Below are 19789 nucleotides of genomic sequence, written 5' to 3'. Positions count from 1 at the left end.
TGTAGCAATACTCGCTTTATTATGCAGCCGGGCTGGAATTGAATCAAGTTATACTGAAAGTTATTAATTCAACGCTGTGGAGTTTATTTTCTCCTCAGGCTTTATATGTAGGTTGCTTATTATTTTAGATATGAGCTGAGTCTCCTTAAATGTAGTGACTTTATACTTGTTGGGGTACTGAATCTATCCCTATCTGATTATACAATACAGGGAGCGATATGGCTGACCTACAGTGAGTGCCAGGGATTGAATTACTCACTATAGGCTCAGCGCTACTGCTGCAGCCTACACACCCGGCCACTTGTGCCCCTCCTACAGGCTGCTTGTTCCTTACTGGCTCTGGCCCCTCTCGGCTGCTCACGGCTATGGAAGGCTCCGCCTCCGGTCAGGCTGTAGCCACCTGCTCCATTGGCCCCAGTCTGAGCCAGACGCTTCCTCCCACAGGGAATGCCCTGATCAGTGCGGGTCCCTCTGCTCCTCCTCGCCCCCGGGACCACCTCCCGCGACGCCATGGCCAGAAGCTCTCTGGGGCTTGCGACCACGAGACCCTACCACAAGACCATCGCGACCATCATCCTGGCCACTTGCAGTAGCGAGCGTCCGTCTCTGTATCAGGGCCACTGTGAGGGAGCCGGCACTGTACACTGGTCAGTCCGCACCTCCTGCACCGCCCCCCCTGGCCCCCCCAGTAAGAAGCACGGGACCACAGGGGTTCGGGCCGTGAGGCCACACCCCTCCCTGTGTGGCCACGCCCCTTAACAGCTAGGCCACGCCACGTGCACAGCATCCCTCCCCGGACCGGGTGACACCACTGGGAGGGACGCCACTGATATACTGTACTTTCAATATCTCCCAGCAGATCTCAGTATCTCTCAAGAATTCTCAGTATCTGTCAATAGTTCTTAGTATCTCTCATACACTCTCTCAAAGGTGCCTATTCATTATTATTAATTGTCGGTGTCGGACGGCCCCCGATAATTAACAGTCTGTCTCGCTGCGAGCTCTCCGGCACATTGGCAAGTCAGGATGTTAATTATCAGGGGCTGCCCGACCTTATCCAAAGATCAACTGCCCCCGCTAATCCTTTAAAACTTAGCACTGCTGAGTCTGACTCGACAGTGTTAGGGCGTTTGCGTGAACTGGGCTTCACGCAGGCGCACAAAGCCCCAGGCATCCGGTGGAAGGAACCGAACAGGGGTGGATGGATACGAAAGGATACCTCTTCGCAACCTGGGACTCCTTTCCATAGGGAAGGAGCAGGTTGGAGAAGCAAACGCCATCTGAAGGTGGCAAATCTTCCCGCAGTCAAGCTCTGAAAATTTTGTTTTTTCGGACCTTGATGAATTTAGGTCCCCATACTAGTGTGTGGGGACAGCGGGCCAGATCGGGGCTGAAATGTAAGCAGAATATATCTGTGATATCTCCTGCGTTACCACCTAGTGGTAGCCTCCAAAATTACAACGTCCATTGGCTCCTATGGAGACAAGGGTATCGCAACGCAATTTATTTTAGCCTCATACGCGAACAACGGCTGCAAACTTCCAGCCACTAATTCTATTTGGTTCATTCTACTGGTGAAACTGAATCGACTGTCAAAACAAATTTGAAAAATTTCAAGCGTCGCTGCTCCACTCCTGAAACACTCTGTGCTGCTGTGAGCAGCGGATGCTCTTACTGGCTACAGATTCTTGTTTTCTGCCCCCCTTTCAAAACTAGGAACATATAGATGAGCAAGAGGTGAAGACTGATATAAAGCAAAATACAACACCTGTAAACCTTCACCTGCAGTGAAAATAATGTGGGGGGAGGGGACACTGAATATGTGTAAAATGGAAGCCTTCCAAGACAATATTTGGAAACCACGGAAACCAGAAAGATGCACGCACATTCACATAGCCAAAAGCATGTACAGCTCTAACATTTCACCCAGAGACGTGGCAGAGAGATCAGGAATGCAGAGCGAGAGGGAGTATTTAGCTGAAGAAGCTGAAGTCACAGAAATAACGATGTCCAAAAATAAAGCTGCAACGACAAAAATAGCCCAGCGTTTGTTTTCTAGACTAAGGACTATTCAATTATTTTATTTCCACTGAACCCTCCACAGGCGGCCTCAACCAAACCAAGTCAGATTGCTAGGAGATGGACGCCTGGTCATTGTGTTACGGCAGCTAACACCGGCTTGTAGAAGTCGGCGTCATTTGTTTCTAATCACCTGTTTATTGCTGCATTATAGATATGTAAAATATGCAGAATAGGTCATTATTATAAACATTATTATAAACAAACAAACAAAAATAAAAGCATTGAATTGAACGCAGGCCGGTTTTCTAGTAGTGTATCTGGAGTGATTTACGCAAGCTCTGGATGTGAGTGTACACAAGTACGGGTGACGCAGACGTGTACGCCACTGGCCTATTCTCCTGAAATGGTCGGGAGACTATCAAGTCTCCGATGCTACTGCCGCTGCTGGCCGCCCTGGGAGAACATTTAAAGTTCCTCGAGGTCCACCCGGCGCCGCCCACTTCCCGAGTAAAGTTGGCAGCTGATGATTTTGACATTGTATAGCGGGGGACTGAGCACAATGACACAATCGCTCAGTCACGCCCGCCGCACTCCCCCATATGTCGCGTCACTCCCCTCACACCGCCCCAATGCCGCGCTGTGCTCCCCACTGTGCCGACCTGGCTGTCCCCTTCTAGACATTCTGGGCTGCGACCTTAACCACCCACCAATTAGTTTTAAACACAGATGAAGCACAACAGAACTTGGGGTGACAAAAAGCTGCTGCATTGTAGCGCTTCGTACACAGATTCAGACTCATTTTTACACAGATGTACAAATGTCGCACGTCAAATTGATTAGTGCAATCTAGCATAGTAGTTGCGTCACTTCCAGTTGTTTTATTTATGCGAACAAGATGCACATTTTGAGAAAGACGCTCGGTGCAGCAGCGTCGACCAGGACTGTTTGGTGTGACTGAAGCCACAGTTTAAAAGGACACATCTGTGTGACTCAACTAAGGCCCTGATTCAGAGCCGGACTCTCTGACAGAGCGCTCGCTCTGAATCAGGGCCGTCCCTCCTTCATTTTGGACCACCCACAGCTATAGCGAGCAGCCAAAATGATGGTCGTGATGGTCAAGACCATTGCGACCATTGGGCTTGCGACGAGACCCTGCGGTAGGGTCTCGCTGCCGCAAGCCCAGGAGTGCTTTTGGCTCTATCAGAGCCCCATGGGAATGCCTCCGTCTGGGCAGCCACGCCCACCAAAGGGGGCGTGCTGTCAATCACCATCAAGGCTTGGCCGTCGTTATTCGGCTCTCGTGCATGCGCACGACGGAGCCGCCTCCGTCATGCACATGCGCACTTGCTCACCACCGACCCGCTTGCGAGCGCTCAGCGCTCACGAGCGGGTCTGAATCAGGCCCTGAATACCAAAGTGATCCACATACTGTGAATCAGCAACGTAGTCACATCTGAAACCTAGAGCACTCATTACAGGCCCTGTATATTGTCTTACGTCAAAGTTCATAATGTTGACATCCTGTCGACACGTTCATCACCTCGACGCCGATGAAATGTCGACATGGACAGAATATCGACAATGTATTTCTACAGTATCCCTAAACCTACCACTAATGTCAACATTTTCGATATGTCGGCATGTGTCAACATTTGTTTCCCATGTCAGCAATATCAAGGTGTCGACTTTTATGATGTCGAAACTTTAATCACGTTGTCGTAATTGCTGTTGACATTCTGGAGTCCACATTATCAAGGTCAACGTAGCCAGCATGGACTTGGTGAGGGCAATACCCTCGGTGCTTCCCAACACCTCTCAGCTGTTTTCTGTTGTGGTCTAGGGGGATTGCTTTGGCTGTAAGCTAGGTACATAGACGATATTTGTTATTTTTTCATTTCATTTACAGACAACTATAATATTCTTCTTGTCCACAGCCGCTAGAATAATGTCTTAACATTCTCTGTTTCATGTCCACATAAATATAAGATTTTCCAGATGAGCTGAGCCTCACCCGAGGTTGAGAAATCAGCCTGACAACAACTTCCACAAATACCATCTTCCGAAGATGCCTGCGATGTTCTGGCTAATATCACGGTCAGGTCTCATTTATTGTCTGACCCTGTAATGCACGCCGGCCATGTCCCTGTCTTTCTATAAACTCCACGTCCGCAGTCTATCAGCGAGGCCCGAGGACCAGATGTTCCCCCCCGCTCTCTGTCCGTCTTGACAACCAGCCACATCTCAAAGCAGCAAACGCCCTGCGGATCGTGGACACACTAATCAGCTAATTTGGGGTTAGGAGCAAATCCAGCTACAGAGTGGGTTCAGAATTAGCACCTGGAAAAATTATATTTGTGCTGCAAGGGAGGAGGGGGAAGGGGTCGAGAGAAATAACATTTCTAATTTCATGTTGGGAAGCCTGGCTAAACCCTATATTGCACTGTATGTGTCTGCATTGTGCAAGATAACGCTGTATTTGCCCTGCATGCGCAGACGGTCACCATTTACATCCCCTTTAGTGCCACGTGGTTACTTGGCTGTAAATTTTGCACCCAGACAAAATTGAAATCAGCCGCAAACTGCGATGAGGCATAACGACCAATGGTATATAGAGGATTTGAATGTGCGTTGTCTGAAGTCAAATGGTTTTAATTTGTGAGTTTATATGTGCCGAGGCACCACAGGGGCAGCTGAGACTCCAGACGGGCCCATGTGTAGGAGGACGGAGGGGGGGGCAGAGGGAGATGTAACCACAGATGCGACTACACCCCCTCCTGTCTTGATCTCTTATATGTATATGGGGGCGTGGCCACAGAAAAGCAGAGGTGTGGCCATGGCATAGTGTAGTGAGGCGTGGCTACGTCTTCCTGAAATCCCGGGTTCCTACAGAGACCAAGGCCCTGATAGTCACTGCCCGCTCCCCCCTCTGAGCTCCTCTGTGCACGACTTGCTAAAGACATTAGTGCTGGTATTGAGTGAGCACTGCGCCATTTTGCTCTGCGCACTGAAATAAAAGCATATGAGCCTCTGCAGATGTGCATGATTCCGGCAGTACTGTAAGGGCGCATTTGCGCGGCTGTGAATACATGCATAACAGCAGAAAGGTGCATATACGGTAGAGATGTACCCCGACCCCCGTGTTTTGGTTATGGATCTGTATCTCGTGTTTTGGATCTGGATTTGGTTTTGAAAACCGCCCATTGCGTGTTTTGGTTTTGGATCTGTATTTTTTCTAAAAAAATCATAAAAACAGCTAAAATCACGTAGATTTTTGTTCCTACAGTATTATTAACCTCAATAACATTTATTTCCAATCATTTCCGATCAATTTTGACCACCACACAATATTGATTTTTTTTCATCAAGTTTAGGGTCAAAAGGTTTCAGCCAGCTAGCTGGCTGACTAAAGGTGCGTACACACTGATTAAAGTGGATGACTGAACGATAACAATATCGTTATCGTTCAGTCATCCACTTTATCGTCCATTTTTAACACAAAAACGATGAACGATAAAGACGATGCGCGTTCCCGCGGGTCGTTCGTCATTATCGTTCATCTGGTAAACATGCAGATGATATCGTCAGGTTGCTGCATGTTGGGGAATGGGGGAGAGAGTCCGGCGCTGAACGATATCGTTAATGATATCATTCAGCGGGTGTGCTCAATGTCATGAATGACATTGAGCACAGCCTGCCGGGGACAACACTACACGATATCGCTCAGGGAGCATCGTCTAGTGTGTATGCTCCTTAAGCTAAGCGACCGCAGTGGGCGGCACTAACATGTGGCAGTTCAGCTTCCAAGTTCCAACACGGATACAGTGTGTTATACAGTGTGGGTTGGATACACCAATAGTGTCCTCAGTGCAGGGTACCGGCAGTGTCAGCAGAGCGGGGGTGGATACACCAATAGAGCACTTACTGTGACAGCAGTGTCGGCAGTGCGGGTACCGGCAGTGTCAGCAGAGCGGGGGTGGATACACAAATAGTGCACTTACTGTGACAGCAGTGTCGGCAGTGCGGGGTACCGGCGGTGTCCTCAATGTGAGAGTGCCAGTGGTGTCCTCAATGCGGAAGTGCCGGCGGTGTTGGCAGAGTGTGGGTCCTGGCAGTGTCCGGAGTGCATAGTGCCGGAAAAGCGGGGGGGCCAGCGGTGTCCTCAGTGCAGGAGTGCTGACAGTATCGGCTGTGTGGGGATGCCCTCGGTGTGAGAGTAGCGGCAGTGCGAGCTCGCTGACGGCGTCCCTAATACGTGGGGCAGTGTTGTGGGGTGCTGGCAGTGTCCTTAGTGCAGGGTCTCGGTGGTGTCGGCAAAGCAGGGGTGCCAGCGGTGTCGTCAGTGCATGTGTGCTGACAGTGTCGGCAGTGCAGGGGTGCCGGTGGTGTCCTCAGTGTGGGAGTGCCAGCAGTGTGGGGCCGCTGACGGTGTCCTCAGTATGTGGGGCAGCAGTGCAGGGGTGCTGGCAGTGTTCTCAATGCAGGGAGCCAGCAGTGTCTGCAGCGGGGGGGGGGGGTGGACGCAGCGGGGGATGCTGCCAGCGGGGGTTGGCAGCAGGGGGTGCTGGCGGTGTCAGGCAAGTTTGAGGGGCGGCATCTTTCTAACTTTCTGTGCCCATATTCAATGGTCTTAACACTGATTGGCTGAAAGCCGTGACAGACGGCTCTCTCAGCCAATAAGCGTTAAGCCCGCTCGACAGCAGGATCGCAAGGTTTTGCCTCGATTAGGAATCTGGGGCAGGCAGGGAGATCCCCCCCTGGTCCCCGAAATTCGGGTGGGTCCGGTTCCCGGTCCGGGTGAGGTGCATATAGTGGACGATGTTAGCAGTAACGAGCTGTTGTCTTTGCCTGGTTGCTAAGTGTGCTGGCTTCGGACCCTGCTCTCGGATTGCAGATGCATGCAAGAGGTGTCTCCTACAGACAGCAGGTGTCTCCTACAAACCCTTCTGGTATTGCTCAGTTGCTTCCCTGAGGCTGTGCAATACCATCCACATCTGAACCATGCCCAAAGTACCAACCAATCAGCTCCTAACTGTCATTTGTCAAACACAGGGGGAGATGTACTAAGGCTTGGAGAGAGATAAAAGTGGAGAGAGTACCAACCAATCCACTCCCAACTGTCATTTTACAGGCTGTGTTTGAAAAACAGTTAGAAGCTGATTGGTCGGTACTTTATCTTACTCCAAGCTCTGATAAATCTCCCCCTTAGTATTTGAAGATACCAAAAATATTTAGACATACTAATATTAATCCAGAAGTAAACCGCAAACTACCATTGCTAATGGCGAACTGCACCGGTGAGCGCAAACCACAAACTATACACATTTACATTGGAGTCCAATGGCGGTTGTACGACAGACCGGTCCGCAACAATCAAACTGGTACAATTTGATCTGTTCATGAATGGGCTGTGTAGGCCTCCGGTCCTTTAGTAGTTACAGTACAGCGCTCCAGACCGTGAAGGCCACTTGAGGCTGTCCAAACTGTTTTGTAACCGTAAGCACCAGCATCCACTGTTGAGACGCTGTACGGGCATTCTGGAGCTCAGAGTTCCACAGCTGCCAGCTTCACAGCCTGTTCTATATTTGCGTCCTAAACCTCCTGTACGCCTCCACACATGATCTGGCCTCCAAGCATCTCGTCTAATGTTCTTGGCTTTGCCGTTTGGCAGTTGGCCTCCCCTCGCTGTCACTTTCATGTTTGTCTTTGTGATCTGTCAGTTGTCTTCGGCTGAGTAGATGGAACAGGGCGGTGATGGTCTGCCTGGACTGTACTGCGCTGCTGGATGAGCCCCGGCTCTCTCTCTCTCTCTCCCGTTAGGTCCTGGAAGTCTCAGCAATTCCTCATGATATCATACGTATGGAATGTACATTTCAGCCTCTGAGAAATGAGTGCTGTAATGTTCCCTGTTCCGTCCTCCCTGTGGGTGGGGGGGGAGGTTTATCAAATCTTGGAGAGAGATAAAGTGGAGAAGTTGCCCGTAGCAACCGATCAGCTTTTAACTGTCATTTTATATTATTTAAATGTTATTTTATTGTACGTGTCGTTTCGCGGGAATGATCATGCTGTATCGGACGCTGATATTGATGATACCCTGGAAGTAAGGGCTCTCTTCTCCTCCTTTGACGCTTCATTAGTGAGCTGCATAGAACAGAAGGCTTTCCAGACCACCCAGGGAATGGCCGGGAAGTAATGTAAACATGGGCTGGGTGAGTGACACAGTAATCCTCCTATATATACTGCAGTCTGATCAGTCTGCTCCCAAGGTTTCCGGCTCTGGTGTACAGGGCGAAAAGCTTCTGGCTTAGCACAGATTTTAACACTTCATTCAGGGAGGAAGACGCAGTAATGTGCCGTAGCCACTAACCTGGTTTATCAGAAGGGTTAGAGTTACTGTTAATTAGCAATACTAATTAAGTCCATTAAGGGGTACGCAGATTAATTTTATTTATAATGGTAGAACATATATTTATTTATTTATGTATACTAATAAGGGGACAGACTTTTTTTTTTTACCCACTGGTACCCAGGACTACCAGGATGGTGCCAATGCTACTGAACATTAGCCTGTGCACCCCTAGGTGCGAGGACCAGAAAGCACTTCCTAGAATGGAAGATATAATATGCCACTTGCAATAGGAAATGTACATATACTGTACAGTCACCTTTAAAGTCAGTGTTTGCTCATTTAAATAATGTCATGAAAAAAAATCAAGAAATATCCTTACTCTGTAAGCAGTGATTCGCAGGTGTTTATGCCAGCTTGTGCCCGTCATACAGTAGGTTAGCTGTTGAACTAATGTGGTGCTTTTTCATGCTCCTGCTATCTCAATTGAGTGTGGGAGAGCTAATGTACAGTATAACAGTCTTTGCAGTGCCACTTGTTACCTGGGAAGGATCAATGTTTATTCTCCACTGGTTGATTTGAGGTTATAAATGAATAGACGTCTATGTACTAAGCCTTGAAGAAAAATAAAGTATCAACCAATCGGCTCATAATAACAGTCATTTTTTCAAATACAGGTCTATTTACTAAGCCTTGGATGGAGATAATGTGAACCGAGATTAAGTACCAGCCAATCGGCTCCTAACTGCCATGTTACTGTGTTTGAAAAATGACAGTTAGGAGCTGGTTGGCTGGTACATTATCTCCGTTCACTTTATCTCCATCCAAGGCTTCGTAAATAGACCCCACAGCCTGTAACATGACAGTTAGGAGCTGATTGGACTGTACTTTATCTCCGTCCACTTTTTTCACTCTCTCCCAGGTTTGGTACAATTGAGTGTATTAGATATGAAGCATCGACGCTTGAGAGTATGTTTTAAAATATGTTTGACATTCGATTCGGTTTCACCCAAATGACCCAAATGTTATTTGTAGACCAAAGTTTGTAAGCGCTGTTCACATCTCTGAGCCTAAAATAAATTGCGCTGTGAGTCCCTTGGCTCCATAGCAGGGGATGGATGTTGTAATTTTGGAGGCTGCCAATAGGTGGAGCTGTTACGCGCCAAAACAAGGGCAAACAACAGCAACAAAACAAAAAAGTTTGCGGGGTGCAGAGTGGGGTGAGGTGCCGCAGGTCTGCTGTGAGGGACATGAGACAGGGCAAAGAGTTTGCGCTGAAGTGGTGCGGTGATATAAGGCCACTGAGTACCTGCTGATGGTGCTTTGAGTGACTGCTGCAGAGACATCAACTGAGAGCGAGAGCCAGGGACAGGGTGTCAGCACTCTGAGCCGCAGCTGAGATCTGGTGCAGCTCCCTGAAATACCGGCCCCTACAGAGACCCAGGTCCGGGTAAAGGGCCGTAACTTGGGCTCTGAGAGCCCTGTGCCGGCCCCAACCCCTTTGCACGTGACGACATGACGTTGCGCATAAGGTGCACCCGGTACTGCAGCAGTCCCAGGAGTGTCTTCCAGACGCTCCGGGCAGTTGTAATTATGGCAGGCTGCCTGCCTGTAGTGTGCAATGGACGCTACAGGCAGCACTGCCGCAGCGATACTGGCTGCAGGGGGCCGTGGGCTCTGTGGGCGACACCCCTAGTTACGGCCCTGCTATCCGCTTCCCCCCTCTCTCAGCGCCTCTGTGCACAACTTGCTAAAAGAACACTGCGCCATTTTGCTCTGCACACTGAAAAAAAAAAAGCGTATGAGCCTATGCAGACGTGCTCTTTTGTACTGTTTGTGCGGCTGTCAACACATGCACAACAGCAGAAATATGCTTATATACGGTATATCTGAGAAAGCTGTAGTATTTGCGTAAGGTCAGGGGGAGGTGAAAATAGTGGATGATGTCAGCGGTAACAAGCTGCTGGTCATTACCTGGTTGAATACGGGTTCTATGCACTAAGCCTTGGAGAGAGATACTGTAAAGTGGACGCTTCGTAAATAAACCCCTAACTGTCATTTCAAAGACTGTACCAGAAGCTGATCGGTTGCTTTGGGCAAGTTCTCCACTTTATCTTTACATCTCCCCCTAAACTTGGAGGCGTCTATTTCAGAAATGGCAAAAAGCTCTGGGCTTCATTCAGAGCGATGTTTGCACATCTGCGCATGCGTACGGATTGTAATACGCATGCGCGAACCAGTCAGTGCGGCCGAAAATCGTGTGCTCGCTAAATAGCGAATGCCTGCTATTTTGAGCGACAGGAGGAGGCGTATGTGGGTGGTAACAGGGGAAGGTGCTTGAAAACGGGGAGTGGAGATCAGAACGCAGGCGTGCCTAAAAGTCAAAACGGGCGTTTTAAGGGTGTGCATAATTAATAAAGCAGCATCATCGACCACGTCACTTGGTTGTTTTATAGTCAGAACTGCTCGCATGATTGCGGTAGGAAAATCCAACCACAAGAATAGCGAGCAGTTCATACACCGTTCGATGTACTCGATTAATCTAATAAATAGCGGACATGACGTATGATGCGAGCGGCCAGGGGGCGTTGTTTTCAAAATAACGACCGCATGTTTTGTTCGCTCGTTCAGACATAGAGGCGTCAACAGGCCGCAAAGAGCGAACGGTTAATTTAAATAGCCACCCCTTTTTTCTGAGCGAGCGCAAATTGCGTCCGGCTCTGAATCAGACCCTCTATTCCCTGTGAAGACTAGTTTTTATCAGTGGCAAGGCTCAATATCACATTGGCCTCCATACATTTAACCAGCACTTAACGTGCTGAAAGAAGCCGGTGAGTCTGAGGCAGGCCGAAATTGCACTCCGAGAGATTGACATTCAGCCGGCATTCTTGGGAGGTGATAGGAGGGTGGCGAGCCAGCGAGTTTTGGGGGGCGTGTAGCAGTCAGCGATTGCCATAGGGCTGGTGCAATCTTCGATACTGTGACCGGTGGTGCTATGATGGTGCATCTTAGCACGTGCTACAACAGTATGGTTGGTTGGGACATTTGCATAAAGACACAGATGCTGTTGCAGACAAGGACGCAGTTCCTGCATGCACCTCGGAAGCAGGCCCAGTGTTGGCATTAAAGCGATGCTAACGCCATTCTCTAGAATATGAGGAAGATTGCAAATGGGCATCATAAATGATGCTTTCTCTTAGCAGACCCATGTTTGTATGTTGTTCTAGCAATATACTCTCTACTACTGTACTATGCACAAAAATGACTAATGCAATATATTTACTACTTTATTTGCAAAAAAACTGGTCATGCCACAACTTTCTATGGGAATACCACCATTGACACATTGGGCAGAGACCTATAACTGACTGCAAACACAAAACTTTTACAGTTGACTACTTACATTTTTTTAAATAGTTTTTGTTTATTTTTAATTACATTTTTTTTAATTGTATTTTTGATATTTTTTCCACAATTAAATTAATACGTTAAAAAATATATATATTTATGCACAATTTTAGTTTTGCAGCAGAACAAGCCGTTTTGCAGAAGTGTGAAGTTCTTTTTGAGTTACTTATATAATTATATTCTCATTTTGTGGAATGTGTGGCATTAGGAAGAACGCTGGGAAGCCAGGCTTCCTTCTGCGGTGAGGTGTGGCTGGAATAGGACTGACAACACTCTACTGGCGAAACCTGCACATTTTTGCTGGTAATCTACGGAATGAGGTGAATATTTTGTGGAACAATTTCGAAGAGTTAATTTATCTCAGCTCTTTAATTTTAATATGGGTGCTGAGGACGGCGGGCACAGACTAGCCAGGATCGGCCTTGTCCCCACCCTTCCACATCGGCACGTGCTGCCGTCGGACGCCACAAAGCATAGTATTCAGAGTAACTACTTTACATGGGTCCCCGATGTGTCTCAATGGCCCTGAATTTTAGTTCAGGTTTAGAGCCGTATTCAATTTGAGCTGAGCCGCGATACTTTTTCACCTCCCTGACTTTTCGCCTATATCACGTGTTTTGCAGGCGGAAAAGTATCGTGAGCGTGCCCGCGTATCCCCGTATACAATTTGAAAGTAGGCGAAAACGGGACCCGGCGAAACTAAAACAAGCGGAAAGTCCTGTCAGATTTGGGGAAATCGGCCTGGCACCCCCAGAAGATGCTCTGAGATGGGGGTTAGCTATGGTACCCCCCGATTTGGCTTGCTGAAGGTATTTGGTGTTTTTGTATAAGTGGTGCAGAATAGTATTCTGGAGGTTTTCTTGCAGAAAATAACTTATCCCAGCAAATTTGGGGTACTTGAAAATGGGGGTCAGCATATTTTAAAAACATATAAGGCATACTTGGGGACCCCCTTAGAGTCAAGTTCGCTAGTTTTTAACTTTGTCCCCCAACATTTTTTTTTTTTTGCCCCCAAATTCAAAGTGATTTTTTTGGGTGTTAAGTTTTTTTTTTTAAATTGACGCAGTTTACCTTTGGGGGACTGTCTGAAGGCTGCACAGGGGTTCCCTTAACGTTGCACCCCAAAACCCCAATTCTGCACTTTTTTCCGCTTGCTATTCATAGGCAAAACTTTTCCGCTTATTACATTGCATTGACTTTCTGCCTAGGCGGAAAGTCTTTCTAATTGAATACGGCGATACTTTTCCTCCTGGCGAAATGACGTCATCGCCGAAACTTTTCCGCGGATTCTGGCTTTTCTCCTCAAATTGAATACGGGCCTTTGTTGGATATTGCACGTGTCCCTGTATTAATTCTCTGTAAAGGTTTTTCGAGTTAGAATTTGCTTATAACTACCTGAATCTTACATCAGCTTATACAATGACTGTACAGTACATATGAACAAACATGTAGACCGTATCATACAATGCAAATGACCTATTACTAATCTGATTCATCTCAGCACAAGAGCTCTTATTGTTATGTAACAATGTAGTCTGTATATACGTTACAAATAATTCTCTTATGTCAAGGTCGTATTTTGTCTTGTCCTTGGGGTGAAGGCTCCTCAGTGAATAATTCCTCCTATAAATCAATGGGCTTGATGCTGCGTATACCTCATTATCAACACCGCCGTATAATGTAACCTAAAAGGCAGAGTTAAGCCAATTGTGCTTTAAAAGCTGCTGTGGAACTACAAGTCCCAGCATGTTTTGGATTGTGGTACTCTTTAATCAATGCGCGCGTGCGACGATTGAATTGCGATTATGGTTTCAGTGAGGATTCAATGACATAATTCACAAGAAGCAAACGTTTTTGTAGGAGGTAACAGGGAGTGACGATTAAAAAGGAGGCGAGTTGCGCCGCTTTACGGGGCGCGTGTCTGCGGCTGTTGCATTAGCATATTTTCGCATATTCACAGCTGTGACAGCAATAGTGTACAACTGAAGCAGGCCCATAGTCCACCAAATGCCATGGAATTTATGATTCATTGACGTATATTTACTAAAGTGCAGATTTTTAGGAGTAGAGATGTTGCCCGTAGCAACCAATCAGATTCTAGTTATTATCTTCTAGAAGGTGCTAGATAAATGTTAAGTAGAATCTCATTGGTTGCTATGGGCAACACCTCCACTTCTAAAAACTCTCACTTTAGTAAATACTGTATTCCCCATTGTGTCATTGACATCTCATTTACTATAAAGCTCAGATTTCACAGCAGTTGTAGCAGAATGTAACCATGGTTTTAAAGGCAACGGCACACATTGGGGCTGATTGTTGATCCCTACGGATCTTGCGGATTTCGGCATACTGCACTTGCACCAAATAATGAAATCTGCTTATGTGCATGCGCTAGATAATGTATCTGGACGCTGACGAAAATCGTTAGTGCATACGAAGCGATTCGTCTGTCCATGAACCAAACTGTTTGGCAACGGATGTAAGAACAGGGGGCGGGATGGGCTTCCACACAGTGGAGTAACTTCATCCCAGGTGTCCGGAGGCAAGATAAATGTTGGTGCCCCCCCCCCAAATTAAAATGTACCACCCACCCAACACGTATGCCAGCCCCAGCTGCTGCCCCCCTATGCAGTTCCCCATGTGCAGTGCCCTCTGTAGAGGTCCCCCTATGCATTGCCTCCTATGTAGTGCCCCCATTAATGGTCCCCCTATGCAGTACCTCCAGTAGTGGTCCCCCTTTGCAGTGCCCCCAGGAGTAAGCCCCCTGTAGTGCTCCCTGTAGTAAGCCCCCTGTAGTAAGCCTCCTGTAGTGCCACCGTTAATGCCACCTGTAGAAATCCCCCAGTAATGCCCCCTGTAGTAAGCCCCCTGTAGAAAGCCTGCAGTAATGCCCCCTGTAGTAAGCCCCCCGTAATGCCCCCTGTAGTAAGCCCCAGTAATGCCCCCTGTAGTAAGCCCCCAGTAATGCCCCCTGTAGGGAGCCACCAATAATGCCCCCTGTAGTGAGCCCCCCCCCCCCCCTGCAAGCGCACACACATACCAAAAAAACCCCAAAAAACAATACTTACCTGAAAGGTAATGTCTAAATCCCCTTCACGGAGAGGACCCTGACGTCATCAGCCAGTGTCCAGCGTCATTCCCTGCCATCCAAGTGGGCATAGAGGGGGAATATAGCCATGTGGCGAGCGTAGCGAGCCACCGTGCACGAAGCGTGGCGAGCCCGCGAGGGGACAACAAACTTGTTTAAGTGGGGACAAAGTACTCCTGTAGCTGGCTGTCATGGGCAGGAACTGCACTTCCGCCCTCACTCACGTCACTTCCAGGTCCCTAGTGCGAAGAGGAAATACAGCCTACCTTACCTGAAACCCCGCTCCAGTGCTGCTGGCTTCCGTCCCCGGCGCCCGCTCCTCAGAACTATGGGAGTGACGTCATGATGTCACTCCCATAGTGCATTGCGGGACCCGGAAGCGGAGCTCAGGAGTGAGCTCCATTCCTCTGGCTACCGCCGGGGGGAAAGAAGGAGACGGGCGCCCGCTGTTAACACACTCAGCGGGCGCCCGGCGAATAGGGTGCGAGAGCACCACCCATAGTGACGCCACTGGAGGTGGAGTGCCGATCAGCGGCGCTCCATCTCCATAGCAGTGCCCAGAACGGCCTGGGGGACAATGGAGCCAGGTGCCCCTTAAGGGCTGGAGCCCGGCGGCAAATGACTCCATTGTCTCCCGGAGTTCCGCCACTGCTTCCACATGCGGTTGCACAGAGTATTGCTATACAAAGGCGGATTCTTGCATTACCATAAGGTAATAAGTGGGCAGCCGTGGGCAGAAGTGGGTATAGTATCACTCAGAATCAGACCGATTACCCTTATCCTAATGACCACACTGAGGTGCAATGTTCGTCCAATCCAATGTATCAGTCCATTAGGAACTGGTGATATCAATGAGGCATGAGGCAAAAATGTCACTGATTCCAAGTGAATCAGGGGTCTAGTTACTAAGCAGTGTTAGGAGACAGAGTGAAAAGTGATAAGATAGTGATAAGGTGCCAGCCAATCAGCTCCCAACTGTCATTTTTCAAACACAGCCTGTGAGATGGCGGTTGGGAGCTGATTGGCTGGCACCTTATCACTGTCTTATCACTTTTCACTCTGTCTGCTAACACCGCTTAGTAACTAGACCCCTCAATCAGTTACATGCACTTTATAGACGATGGGTACATTCTAAGGGGAAACACAGTAACTGCCACATCAGGACCATTTCAGTAATATTCCTTCCTTTTTCTCATTACTGTATATCTAAGTTCTCTGTCAGTGCTAAATCTAGCTCCGTGTTATAATGGATCTTGTCTCTGTGTTATTTTAGGTCATTTTACAAAACACCACCACAATGCCACCTGCCCCTGCTGTCTCAGAAGAGTACACTAGGATGCAGTACTGCAAGTGGCCCTGCGAGTGCCCCCGGGTCCGCCCTGTGTGCCCGCCTGGGGTCAGCCTGGTCACAGACGGCTGCGACTGCTGCAAGGCCTGTGCCAAGCAGCTGGGAGAAAACTGCACGGAGGCGGACACATGTGACACGCATAAAGGAATGTACTGCGACTACAGCTCGGACACGCCTAGGTATGAAGTAGGTGTCTGCAGACGTAAGTATCACACTTATTTCTTATACATGTGTTTTTTTTCTATTGTCTGATCACAGTAAATTAGATGCACAGCAAGAGCATTGGGCAGCATCTCCTAGGTGTATACGTACTGCAACCTCCTGAGTGCTACCCCCAAAACCATCCATCTCTCTCTTACATCGACGTCCAGTCCACACTATACATGTTCTCTCCTCTCCACCTTTGTCTTCCTGTCATTTACAGCACCCCCGCCCCTCCCCCGATCCATTTTCCCAATTCTTTAATAACTGTTATCTGCTTACTCTCATACTAGGTGATTTCAACTATTCCATACTGCCGCAAGACTTCTTTCACTTATATCTGCCTGAGGTCAATCTAGGCATGGCCATCGACCATTGATGGATAACAACCACTGATGGTTAACTACCGATGGTCGATGGTTTTGCCATCAATGGCGGAGATCCATGGTTACCATGGTAACCATCCACCGTTGCTGGCCATCCCGGGATCTATCCCACTGGATGTGATCTCCCACCCATTGCGATGGACGGACCCTTTACCTTGTCGTATCCATCTGTAGTTTCTCCAGCTTGGTGTACCCGTTCACTCACCACAACCTCCTGTCCTCAAGCCTCACCGTACCTCATGCCCAAACCCCCACCCCCCGCCCTAATTCTACACATACACATCAACACTAAATTATCTTCCTCTTCCTTCAGCAGTGTCTTATAAGAGCCACGGCCACCCCCAGAGACATCCTTAATTTTTATTTTAGGCAGCCTCAGCTTCCTAAAACCAGGTGCCCATGGCAGCTGCCTAAGTTTAGCTAATCTTTTTGTTTTCTTAAAATCCAGCACCAGCGGTAGTATCACGGGGGAGCCGGCTCTCCTCTAGTGACTGGAGGATCCTAGGCTGCCATGGGACATGGAGAGATCAAATAAAGTGCAAACAAGAGAATATGCACCGCAATAGTGTGGGGGTGATAAAAATGATGTCATTAAAGTGCATTTGTCATCACTGAGGACAAACTGACAACTTCTCCTGCCCCAGGCAGGACTTGCCCCTTCCCCGTTGATAGGTTCACTGACCCCTGACTGCCAGAGTCAGCGTGGTGGTTTCAACCTTTTAAAAATGACAGGTGGACAAGTTGCCCATAGCAAGTAGCAACCAATCGGCTTCTAGTGTCATTTATCCAGCATAGTATATAAAATGAGACAAGCTGGTTGGTTGCCATGGGCAACTTCTCCACTTTATCTCTCTCCCCTATGATGTCTCTCCCAGCACAGCAGTGATTGCATGAAGCAGGGCATCAATCAATAAATGCAGAGCAGCTAGGAGCATTGGAGGGAGTGGGCACTGAGGAAGAGCATGTTTGGGGCGAGGAGTCAGGGTGAGAATCTCATCTCGGCTGCCCCTAGGATGGAGATGCCTGAGACAACAGAGGCAATTACTTTATGGATGGAGCCTCTATTCAGCCTGTCATTACTGAGGCGCACAGTGCCTCCTGTCTCAGGGATGTATTCTCACGAATATTATTTAAACCCACAAATGAATTACTTTCACTGTGTTTAGGAAACCGAACAGACTACTTTCATGTTTTTTAGGGAGACATTGGAGGTGCACACGCCCATGTGGCACAGACCACACCCACACTGCACTGGTGACTCCTCCTCCACTTCTCATGATAGGCCCTTAATCACTTTCACCTCCCGGCCCATGTGGCCCTTGTGGTCCTTAGTCCGGCCTTGGAAACAGATACACCTAATAGCTGCCCAATTGTAGTTCATGTTTTTATTTGCACTTTCACTGAGGGCCATGGAATTCCTGGAGACTTTTAAACATTTAATTTCCATTCTGTTTTTATCGGTTACTGTCACACCTGCCCATCCTTCGTGTTACAGACATATTAGTAAATGTGACTTAGAGGTGGGGATGGCCATCGATGAATTATCATCAATGGTATAAAACCATTCAAAGGGAAACCATCAATGGTTTCAACCACTTGCTGTATGACATATTGGGCTGCCAGCCAATCATAACTGAGGGGCAGGGCTTCATGGGTGTGTAGAGGGGGCGGAGCTAGGCTCTGTGTCCTGGCACTAAGTTAAAAAAAGACCATCAAATCATCCAGGGGCTTATCAATGTTGCAGAACCATTGGATCTCCACCATCAATGGCATCTGACATCGGCTGTTAAGAAGAGTACAAAAAATTGTTGGCTAACAGCCAATGTCAGATGCCATCGATGGTGGAGGGGATGGAGATAAAATGGCGCAAAGAGCCCAGCCCTGCCCCCAAAATGTTCAGCTGCATCTAAAAGCTGGTAAGTACAGTATGCGTTAGCTGCCAGGACTAACCCCAGCTTAGTAAATCTGCCACTTTAGCTACTTTTGCGATCGGAAATGGAGGGACTGGGTCAGATATTGGAGATAATTAGCTTTTGCTGGGATCCTACGAAAACAGTTGTTTCGGGGGATTTTATGCAATATAACTTTAATAAATATGCTATTTTTTTTTTCAATGCATTTTATTGAAATACCTAAAAAAAAAATGCAGAAATGACAATACATAAATGTATATATATAACATTGAATGTAAAAAGTTCCATTCTGAATCCCCCTTCCTTATTCCTATGTTCAATCTGTTTGATAATCTTTGCTTATTATATTATTTGCTTCAATATATATATATATATATATATATATATACACATATACAGTACATACATACACAAATAATATATATACTGTATATATATATATATATTTTTTTTTTTTGTGTATGTACTGTATATGTGCGTGTATGTATATAATTATGTGTGTGTGTATATATATATATATAAACACAAACATGCCCCTTAATCTTATAGCTTTCTCCCTGATTTCAGTGTTACATTGTAGTATTTTGAGCAATTCACACTGTTTCTCAATTGCTGTATTTGTATAGTTCAAATTATTATTATTATAATTATTATTAATTTTAAATCTCCTGAGCTCCTACGTAGAATTGTGTAATTGTGAGGTAAATGTGTCATTGCTGCAAGAAACTGTTCATTACCCAGATGAATTTAAATGGAGCTGAAGATAACAAAATTGATTGTAGACTTAAGAAAAATATCATACATGTAACATTTAATTAACTTTTGTTGACAATATTGAATAATAAATTAGAGATGTGCGATTTGGTTCTCCTGAAATTCGAACACACCCGAACTTAGGGTTTTCCAAGATGAATTGAGTCCCTGCCCTGATTCATTTTGGGATTCCAAGTAGAATGGAGTCCCGGCTCGGATCACTTTTGGGGTCCAGGCTCAGGTCTGCTGTAAAGGCCCCTACACACGGAATAATATTGCTAACGATCCAACGCATCGGAACGATAAATCGGCAATATCGTTCTGTGT

General features: G+C 47.3%; 1 protein-coding gene across 2 annotated transcripts in view; it reads left to right on the top strand.

The window, feature by feature from the left end:
- The window catches only part of CCN4 (cellular communication network factor 4), a 94692-nt gene that overhangs the window by 64201 nt on the left and 10702 nt on the right, over positions 1-19789 (top strand). The window contains exons 1-2 of one of the 2 annotated variants that reach the window (XM_088449709.1): positions 12404-12582; positions 16135-16411. In XM_088449709.1, coding sequence (XP_088305835.1) covers positions 12541-12582; positions 16135-16411 — 319 coding nt within the window. In that variant the 5' untranslated portion in view covers positions 12404-12540. Of the gene's footprint in view, positions 1-12403; positions 12583-16134; positions 16412-19789 lie in introns of those variants that run through there. The other variant, XM_088449708.1, reaches the window with a different exon arrangement.

Source organism: Taudactylus pleione, unplaced genomic scaffold (genome assembly GCF_031769625.1).
Source record: "Taudactylus pleione unplaced genomic scaffold, aTauple2 ptg000493l, whole genome shotgun sequence".
In the NCBI taxonomy this organism is placed as follows: Eukaryota; Metazoa; Chordata; class Amphibia; order Anura; family Myobatrachidae; genus Taudactylus; species Taudactylus pleione.
Note: the sequence above shows the minus strand (reverse complement) of the source record. Positions and strands in the feature narration are given on the sequence as shown.